The sequence below is a fragment of the Colobus angolensis genome, unplaced genomic scaffold (assembly GCF_000951035.1).
Source record: "Colobus angolensis palliatus isolate OR3802 unplaced genomic scaffold, Cang.pa_1.0 Scaffold354, whole genome shotgun sequence".
Taxonomy (NCBI): Eukaryota; Metazoa; Chordata; class Mammalia; order Primates; family Cercopithecidae; genus Colobus; species Colobus angolensis.
In genome coordinates, this window is record NW_012116866.1 from 1,619,417 (window position 1) to 1,630,477 (window position 11,061).

The following is an 11,061-nucleotide window of genomic DNA, read 5'->3' on the forward strand; positions in this document are numbered from 1 at the left end:
AAAAAAAAAAAAGCCAAACTAAAAAGTACAAAAAGTACAGAATAAAGAATGCTAAGGTTGCCATAACATAAATTTATCCTAATGCAATGCATCAGGAAGGGAAAATAAACAAAAAAAAACCTGCTCACTTCCCCTTCCAAAACTACTACAGCCTCAAATGAAACTGAACTGCCAAAATCTTTATTCAAGATAAATGTTTAGAAGCTCCAAACCTACATTTAAAGAGATACTGCAAATATTTTAACAAAGCGTATTTTCTTTTATTTGCAGAGTTCCTGGTAGCAGCAAAGCCATAATGCAGTCAGCACAGAAGTAATTTTTTTTTTACTAAACTCTGGATAACTCCAGCTCTCAAAATCCTTCCTATTGGATTTGTTCTGATAGATTCCTCTACTTTGCAGCCTAAAGTAATATCATGATCTCAACTTCTTGGTTGTTAGAAGTTATTAAAAAGTGGCTATTCATTATTTATCTTCTGATATCTAAGCTAGCCACATAATTTAAGGAGATTCAGCTCACATTTTGACCTAAACAGAGTCCTATTCTTGGGTGTTACAGATAAAACAAGCAACTTAAATGCCTATTGAAGTTTTGCTTTTTTCCTGAAATAGAACATAGGCACTCTCTGTTTTTCTGAGTTGCTATGCATTGCAAATAGATTATTATAGACATATTTTCTTGAGAAACACACCTCCAGGGAGTCTCTTATGAGTTTTGCTCCTACACGTCTTATTGGGTATGCAAAGAATGCAAGGCCCGGACCACTCTTTTCTCAGGCCATTCTCAAGGTTCAGTTACCAACAAGCAACCCTGAAGGATGAGATAAAATCTCCCTCTGGACAATGAGGAGGCTTGCTTTCTGCTTGCTATAAGCATGATAGATTCTCCAAGCTCACATTCCTCCACTGCAAGAGAGGAACTCTGTGTGCAGGGCACCCATCTAGGCCCATATCACATCACTCCCATAGAACAATACTAAAAATACCTGAAATCCCTAAATTAACTGTACACCAATTCTAGAGAAAGGAAATACAAAGTTCTAATTTGGTATGACAGGAGAATCCCCTTCACACCATTTCTAATACCTGCAAACCAGTAGGAAAGGATTCCCCTCAGCACCTACCTTCTCATGATGGTTCTAGGAACCCAAGGCAGGGACTCCCAAAAGGTAGTCATTTTGGGATGGAGGGGATCAAGTTTCCTAACTATAGGATTTAGAAACAGGGTGAAAGGTGATGAAGAGTTTGGAAGATATTCAGGGGGGTGACTGAGCCAGAAGGAAGGAGGCTCTTAACAGTAGTTTGTATCCCTTCATCAACCTCACATCTGAGGTTATTTCTAGTTCTTTTTTTTTTTTTTTTTTTTTTTGAGACGGAGTCTCACTCTGTTGCCCAGGCTGGAGTGCAGTGGCCGGATCCCAGCTAACTGCAAGCTCCACCTCCCGGGTTTATGCCATTCTCCTGCCTCAGCCTCCCGAGTAGCTGGGACTACAGGCGCCCGCCACCTCACCCGGCTGGTTTTTTGTATTTTTTTAGTAGAGACGGGGTTTCACCATGTTAGCCAGGATGGTCTCGATCTCCTGACCTCGTGATCTGCCCGCCTCGGCCTCCCAAAGTGCTGGGATTACAGGCTTGAGCCACCGCGCCCGGCCGATGGTTATTTCTAGTTCTGTATTAGTTCTGGAAACTCTTCTTTCCATTATTCCCACTTGGTGATTTCCACTAAGAGTATTTGCTCCAATGTGGCCCACTGTGGAAGATGTAGAATTTTACCACTTTTTTTTCTGGTCTTTTGTGCCAATAACTAAAACAATGCAATTCCTATAACCTTAAAACCAGGGCAGTAATGTTTCATAAACTTTATGGGATTATGATGGGTAGGTGGAAGTAGTGAGTGCAATGCAGATTTAAACAGACTGCTTGTTGTTTGATGTGTGGCAACATTAAATAGTCCTTTAAAGAAAGATAAGCATGCTCTCCTATAAAGTCAACTTTGTAGTTCCAAGATTGCCATTTATTAAGAAACTGCACAGAGAACTTCTACACTGAAATGAGAGATCATGTTCATTTTCTCCATCAGGATCACAGTCAAAAACAAACCATATTTCTTGAAAACTTAGGTGAGGTCTCCAAGAGTTAAACAAAACAGATTTGCCAGCAAAAGGCAGGAAGAGTAAGATTATAATTTGAACCAGGCAAACTGTTTCATAACAGAAAATGTGGCATTTAATGCAGTTTGCAGAATATGGTATGCTAAAAACGCTACTTATGGCAGTAGCAGGCCTCTAGAGAGTGAAATCAGCCAAACAAAAGAACTAAAAAAGGTAGAAAAAGAAGCCATGTCAGCATTACAAAGCCACAAAAAACTGATATGATTTTTTTTCTTGGTGATTTATAATTTTTTCACCATACTTTTGGTTTAAAAGCACAAAAAGTATATGATAAAAACATTTTCTTTTTGACCATTTTAAATTAGGAATTTATACTAATTCAAATTTATCCTAATTTAACAGGACTAGTGTTTTAACAGACACGTGTAATACTGAGGTCAACAAAGTTACTAATGCAGAAGACTATACAAGCTGATCAAAGTTCTGCTCTGTGACACCTTCTGGAACAGATTTACTTTGGGTTCCTGAGTGGGTTGGCCTGCTGCTAGGACAGACTAATGCTTCTTTACTTGAAATAAACATTCAGTCAAAATTTCTACCAAAAAAAAAACTCATATTGAAAGGCTTGGCTCATGTCTCAATGTGCTGGCCAAGTAAAAATAAGCACAAAAACCTCAATGCAGGTTGACTAGAAAATTATTCTAGTTGTCCTTAGGTCTCTTTGCATTAAACATAAAGTACTTGAATCTTTCTTTTATAATCCTGTCAGTTTTAAATTTTGAAAAGACTGTGTCTGTTCGGCTTTTGTACTCTTAAGGGGGCTCTGTAAATTTAAAATATTTTTAATGAAATATTTTAGACACAAAAAAGGATAAAGACTAATTAGAACTTTAAAAATACACAGGTCAATGGTATATCACTGTTAAAAAAATTAACATAATCTAAATGCACATTCATACAATAAATGTAGACACTCATACATTTTACATTCATACATTGAGACTTTGCTGACAAAGTCTCAATTAACATGGAAGAACTGGGGGATGTGTGAGATAGGAAAACATAGAACCAATAAGTATTAGCTTTTGTTTCTAGCAGTATTTATTGGTTCTATATTTTCTCATATTTTTAACAGTGATATAGTGTTGACCTATATATTTTTAAAGTTCTAATTAATCTTTACCTTTTTTCATGTCTAAAATATTTCATTAAAAATACTTTAAATTTACAGAGCCCCCCTTAAGAGTACAAAAGCTGAACAGACACGGTCTTTCACACCAGAGAACTAATAAAGGATGTCTGGGTAATAGACCAACATATAATTAATTGGACTATGTTTAGAGAGTATAAAATGGGTCAATGGCATACAGTGATGATTGCCAACATTAAGATGCTCTTTATTCAGACAGTAAGCCTAAAAGTGGGGGAAAAAAAAAGGCGGGGGGGGTGCTCTTCTGGTTTTTAAATACAATGACTGTATCCAAAAACCTTATGTTTAGAAGAAACCTTTCTATATCTTTCCTGCGCCTGTTCAGATAACTCTTCTGGAACAAGCCGAACAATTCTATTTTCCACATAACAGCCTTCCTTTCCTGGAAGATGGCTCCCAGGTCTACTTTCCATCCTCTCTTCTTCAGTTTACTGAATCATTCCAACCCTTAACCCACTCCTCTACCTATGCCATGGTTTCTAGATATTCTCCCCATCCTAGCTATGCTTTTCTGGACTTTTCCATGTTTGGGATGACTTAAATTAATATTGTTACTATTTTTTAACAACAGTGATATACTGTTGACCTATGTATTTTTAAAGTTCTATTAGTCTTTATCTTTTTTTCATGTCTCAAATATTTCATAAAAATATTTTAAATATACTAACATATTACATAAAGGCAACTTTGGATATTTAATGTTGCAAGTTTCATTTGGTACTATATAAGAAACATTCAAGTTCATAATTTAAAGAGTATTAAAAACAAATTTCAAAGGATTATTTTTAAAAATCCTTTTTCATCATTCTTAACCTGGTTGGTCTCCCATGAAAACCATACTCTTTTCTTATTGGTCACACAACTTTTTAATTGAAAATATCACAGAAAGCTTTTGGATTTTTGTTATTGTCATTTTTTTTTTTTTACATATTGTAGAAATTTTTCCATGCACCAAAAGGATAGAAAAATAAACACCCAGCTTCCATGATTATCAACATTTTGCCAATCCAGTTGCCTCTATCCTGTGCTCACCACCTTCCCATCCCAGCAACATATTGTTTCATCTTCAACTGAAACACACACTATATATTAGAGCCTATTACACCATAAGCATTGTGCTTACCTCTTCTAGTCCTCAAAACAAACCAACATAACAGTCAAGCCTAATCCTGTACTGTCCACGATCTCTAGTCTCATAGCAACACTAATTTTCCTATTCCATGTCTTGACATGCATTGTTTTCAATACCTATACAAGACTCTTATACTAGAAATTGGATGTTCTACTTTCACTAGACAATATTCCTTTGTTATGAATTTTTACAATATTGCTGGCTGAGATTACGGTTCATGCAACTGTGGAGCAATTTTATAATTAAATGGGTCACTGACATGCCGGTTAATAAATTCTGGTAGACAGATCAGACAGTAGTCTGATAAACAACCTTGCATAACCAACAGGATTTTAAAATTACTTTTCAAATGCATTCCACCTAAAGAAAGGATGAAGTAGTAATATTAACAACTAGTAGTATCTATTTTTATTTTGAAGAAAACACTTTGCTTTCCCAATCATAACTTTAGAGAATCCACTGTTTCACTATATAACATTCATTAAATTTTAGGACCAAGATGTTCAATTACTGTTTAATACATAACATGAGTTATTTCCAATCATTTTGAAAGAAAGCAAGAATTAGTTTGCAAGTGCGGTCACTGGCTTTAGAGAGTGACAGGTCTTAGGAAATCATGTGATTTATAAATCATAAGAAATCCCTACAACATGCTAGAAAATTTAAAGGTTTGCAAAAATGAGAAAGTACCAAATAATCACTAAGAGATAGAATTCCTAGGAGTAGCAAGTCATCATTATGAAGTGGTGAAAACCCTTCAAAAGGGCAAGGAAGAAAGCTAAATATAAAACCTGCCTAAAAAGTAGTCTATAGACTCTTATCTGAAGAGTTGCTAAAACATTTCAAACAGGAAACTTTGAATCTGTAAAATATTAATGGATGATTGGGTTGAGGGTGTAAAGGCTTGAAAAGAGTAATAAGAGGGCTGGTTCTAAAGAAGAAGTAAAGAAGAGGGAGGTATGCATACTTCACTTTTCATCAAACCACTTCAGACTTTCAAAAACCTTTTCACTTAGATTCTAAGGTAGTAAGCCTTACCCTAATTTTCCTCCAAAGACTAGATGTGCAATTCAGCACACTCTTTTATTTGATGCAATATAAGACACTCAAAAAAAAAAAAAAAGGCAACAAAAGCAAAAGGTGTCTTTTGTTGGTTTTCAAATCGGGCATTAAGAGAAGCACTAAGTTTCAAAACTTACATCTGAACCCACATTTCTCATGGTACTTTGTAGGACAGGTTTAGTCACAGAAAGTTTTCCATTCACTGGGCTATTCGCCGAAGGGGCTGGAACCACATTCACCACGTGATTAGGTAGCTGTGTGACTCCCCCAGCAACAGCAAGGACTGGCTGAGCAGAGGGCAGAACTCCAGGTGCTTGAAGTTGTACCACAGTAGGCTGAGACAGCAAAACCGTCTGACCTGCATTAGAAAAAAGAAAAGGAATCAGAGGGTACACAACTGTTGTGGGAGAGGAAGCAGCTTATAATTAGGTCTCTTCTGCAGACGTAATGGGTAAGATCAACACCAAGGGATTTGACACCATCAATTAAAACATTGGATCAATAGCAGCACACACTTATGGTGACTTTGTTATGTTTTTAATGGGACCAACTAAATTCATCTCTTTGAGCTATCATTAACAATATACTTTCTTATTCATCTTTATCAACTAAATAGCTATCAAATTTGCTGTAATCCCTGGGTTTCTAAGAATTAACCTCTGAAATTTGTTAGTGCTAAAAGGATTTGTCTTATTTATAATAAGGATTTGTCTTATTTATAAGTATTTATTTATACACTGAACATGGAGAGTCATGTATTCTAAATTAATAGGATTTACAAATGCACACAATACCAAAAATATCTGAACATAAACGTAGTAATAGTAACTCAGTATTAGAAGAAGAAGGAGCTACAGGCCAGGCACTGTGGCTCACACCTGTAATCCCAGTGCTTTGGGAGGCCAGGAGTTTGAGACCAGGCAAGGCAACATAGTGATATCCTGTCTCTACAAAAAAAAAAAAAAAATGTAAAAATTAGCCAAGTATGGTGGTATGTAGCTCCAGTCTTAGCTACTTGGGAGGATGAGGCAGGCAGATCCCTAAAAAGGAAAAAAAAAAAAAAAAAAAAGGACTACAAATAACGAAAAACTTAAAACCATTTGAGATTAAATCTTAGCTAACAATCACGGTAAACATAAATCTATGATTCAAAATAGTCTGTAGATGATACCAGCCCTTTCCCTGTTCCCCCAAAAATGGCCTTCAATTCTTTTCTGAGTCTTCGGATGTATCATTATTTTAAATTTATGCTAATTTGAGAAGAATTAGTAGAGGTTGAACATCCTTAATCCAAAAACCCAAAATCCAAAATGCTCCAAAATCCCAAACTTTTTGAGTGCTGACACAACTCCACAAGTGGAAAACTCCACACTTCTGGTCCCAAGTATTTTGGATAAGGGATAATCAATCTGTAAAAATGACAATGAAGATGGTGTTGTTAACTCAGCAGAAAAAGTGCCTATAGATGGCATGGTAAAAATGTGTGATGGGCCTAGTGAAGGACTAAAGCAGCATACAGTCACAACAGAAAAAGAAATCATGTCAGTTTATAAAATCAAAAAGAGACTTCTAAGACAAAAACTTGTTAATGAGGCAGATGACTCCATAGAAAACATTTCTAGAAGTCATCCAACAGAATGCCTCTCATCCCTAGAGGACCCACTTCCAGTCCCTCAACTGCTTCTGATGTTTCTTCTCACCTGAAGACATAAAATAGAGGGTACAGTAGGCTTTCAATGAAAACACAGCATCAAAGGCAGAGACTGAAAGCTGCCATTTTTTGTTGTTGCTGTTGTGTAGTAGCTGACACTTCTATTCTAGTGATTCTACTGTCCTGTCTAGTTGCCCTGTACACATTATTTTTCCACTGTATTAATGGTATGTCATAATTTTTGTTAAGTTCTTACGTGTGAATTTGTGAATAAGTGTAAGAAAATGATTGCTTGTCAGTAGCATATGAATTTAGAGCCAGGAATGATGGTGGTGCCAAACAACTACAGATTGTCCACATGAGATAGTGACAACTGTGCTTTCTGATGGTTCAATGTATGCAAACTTTGTCTCATACACAAACTTATTTAAAATATTATATAAAATTACCTTCAGGCTATGTGTATAGGATATACATGAAACATAAATGAATTTCATGTTAGACTTGGGTTCTGTCCCCAAGATATCTCATTATATATATGCAAATATTCTAAAATCCAAAAGTACCCAAAATCTGAAACACTTCTGGTTGCAAGCATTTCATTTAAGGGGTACTAAACCTGTACCATTAACCTAAAGACTTATACAACTCATAACACTAATCTATTAAAAATTTTACTTGCCTGCTAAGTGCTTCCTTTCAGATCTGGCAGATTTTTATAAGGTGTTGAAAGCCTTGCCTAACATCCACAGCTGCTTGAGCCTATCTAACAAAATGAAGGTACTAAAATAACTGGCAACTAAAATCCCATGTAAATTTATAATTTAAGGAAAGAAAAAAAAAAGCATTATGCTTTCAAACAGGTTGACACATGTAAAACTCAGCTCAGTATTTCAAAGGATCAGGGAAAACTAAAAATCAAAATAAAGCTTCAGAACACCTGTTTGTCAAGAACATCTGTCTTAGCTAAAAAAGATAACTTATAAAAGCAAAGCCCTTATTTCAGATGGCCTCAAAAAACACACTGAAAGTAGCAGAATTCAATAAGCAGCATTTTATCCCAGATAAGAAGATCTAAAAATAATTTCATGGATTTGGAGTAGAAAAAATGTATTAATACTTGGGCATAAATGATCACTAAACATTTTTACCTTCTCATTTTCCCTTGGACTCAGTTTTTCTTTCCCCCAACTTTTATTTTAGGTTCAGGGGGTACACATGCAGATTTGTTACATGGATAAATTGCATGTCACAGGTGTTTGGCACTCAGATTATTTCATAACTCAGGTAACGAGCACAGTACCCAACAGGGAATTTTTTGATCCTCACCCTCCTTGTATCCTCCACCCTCAAAAGTAGCCCCTGTTGTCTATTGTTCCCTTTTTATGTCTATGTGTACTCAATGTATAGCTCCCACTTATAAGAGAGAGCACGTGGTATTTGGTTTTCTGTTCCTGCGTTAATTATCTTAGGATAATGGCCTCCAGCTCCATCCATGTTGGTGCAAAGACCATGATTTCATTCTTTTTTATGGCTGTGTAGTATTGAATGGTGTATATGTACATTTTCTTTATCCAGTTCACCACTGAGGGGCATCTAGGTTGATTCCATGTCTTTACCATTGCAAACAGTTCTGTGATGAACATATGTGTGCATGTGTCTTTATATTCCCTGGGGGGTATATATCCAGTAATGGGACTGCTGGGTCAAATGGTAGTTCTGCTTTAAGTTATCTGACAAATCTACAAACTGCATTCAGTGGATGAACCAATTTACATTCCCACCAGCAATGTATATGCATTCACTTTTCTCTGCAATCTCACCAGCATCGAATATTTTTCAACTTTTTGATAGTAGCCATTCTGACTGATATGAGATGGTATCTCAATGTGGTTTTGATTGGCATTTCTCTAATGATTAGTGATGTTGAGCATTTTTTCATATGCTTGTTGGCCATGTCTATGTCTTCTTTTGTCAAGTATCTGTTCACGTCCTTTGCCCACTTTTTAATGTGGTTGTTTTTTGCTTGTTAATTTAAGTTTCTTGTAGATTCTGGAGATTAGACCTTTGTTGGATACACTGTTTGCAAATATTCTCTCCCATTCTGTAGGCTGTCCTATTACTCTGTTGATAGTTTCTTTTGCTGTGCAGAAGTTCTTTAGTTGATTTTTATTTATTTATTTTTGAGCTCTGTCGCCCAGGCTGGAGTGCAGTGGCACAATCTCAGCTCACTGCACCTGCGGCCTCCTGAGTTCAAGCAATTCTCCTGCCTCAGCCTCCCAAGTAACTGGGATTACAAGCATGCACTACCATGCCTGGCTAATTTATGTATTTTTAGTAGAGATGGGGTTTCACCATATTGGCCAGGCTGGTCTTGAACTCCTGATCTCAAGCGATCCACCCTTCAGCCTCCCAAAGTGCTCGGATTGCAGGTGTGAACCACCATGCCCAACCTCTTTAGTTTAATTAGATGCCATTTGTCGATTTTTGTTCTTGTTGCAATTGCTTTTGGAGTCTTCATCATGAAATCTTTGATGGGGCCTATGTCCAGAACCGTATTTCCTAGATTTTCTTCTAGGGTTTTTATAATCTGGGCATGTACATTTAAGTCTTTCATCCATCTTGAGTTGGGTTTTGTATACACTTAAAGGAAAGGATCCACTTTCAATCTTCTGCATATGGCTAGCCAGTTATCTTATCACCATTTATTGAATAGGGCATCCTTTCCCCCAGTCTGTTTTTGTTAAAGACCAGATGGTTGCAGGGGTGCAGCTTTACTTCTGGGTTCTCTAACCTAATCCATCGGTCTATGTGCCTGTTTTTGTACCAGTATCATGCTGTTTTGGTTACTGTAGCCTTGTAGTACAGTTTGAAATCAGGTAGTGTGATGCCTCTGGCTTTGTTCTTTTTGCTTAGGACTGCTTTGGCTATTTAGGCTCTTTTTGAGTTCCATGTGAACTTTAGAATAGTTTTTTCTAATTGTGTAAAAAATGTTATTGACAGTTTGATAGGAATAGCATTAAACCTGTAAATTGCTTTGAGCAGTATGGCCATTTTAACACTATCGATTCTTCCTATCCATGAGCATGGAATGTTTTTCCATTTGTTTGTGTCATCTCTGATTTCTTTCAGCAGTGCTTTGTAACCCTCATTGTAGAGATCTTTCACCTCCCCAGCTTGCTGTATTCCCAGGTACTTTATATTCTTTTTTTGGCTATCGTGAATGAAATTGCATTCTTGATTTGGCTCTCAGCTTGAACGTTACTGGGGTATAGAAATGCTGCTGACTTTTGCACATTGATTTTGTATCCTAAAACTTTCCTGAAGTTGTTTATCAGATCTAGGAGACTTGGGCAGAGACTATGGGTTTTCTAGGTATAGAATCGTATCATCTGTGAAGAGAGATGGTTTGATTTCCTCTCTTCCTATTTGGATGCCTTTTATTTCTTTCTCTTGCCTGACTGCTATGGCTAAAATTTCCAGCACTATGTTGAATATGAGCGGTGAGAGTGGCATCGTTGTCTTGTTCTGGTTCTCAAAGGGAATGCGCTTCCAGCTCTCGTACATTGATTATGATGCTGGTTGTGGACTTGCTATAGATGGTTCTTATTATTTTGAGGTATGTTCCTTTGATGCCTAATTTGTTTTGAGGTAGACTCCATTCTTTTATGAAGTAAAAACATATAAAATGGAGAAATCACTCATAAGCAGACATAAATATGCTTACACCAAATATGCAAATAAAAATTAGTAACACATAAAGTAAATAGCATATGACCAAGTGTTAGGTTTTAATAACAATAAGAAATTACAGTCAATCTGGCACTATGAAAATACATATTCGGGGGGCGGAGCAAGATGGCCGAATAGGAACAGCTGCAGTCTCCAACTCCCAG

General features: G+C 36.5%; 1 protein-coding gene across 1 annotated transcript in view; it reads right to left on the bottom strand.

The window, feature by feature from the left end:
• Nucleotides 1-11,061, bottom strand: part of ATF6 (activating transcription factor 6) — a 208,030-nt gene that overhangs the window by 160,199 nt on the left and 36,770 nt on the right. Inside the window, exon 7 of the mRNA XM_011952980.1 lies at nucleotides 5,652-5,872. Within this exon, the coding sequence (XP_011808370.1) occupies nucleotides 5,652-5,872 (221 nt within the window). The remainder of the gene's footprint in view (nucleotides 1-5,651; nucleotides 5,873-11,061) is intronic.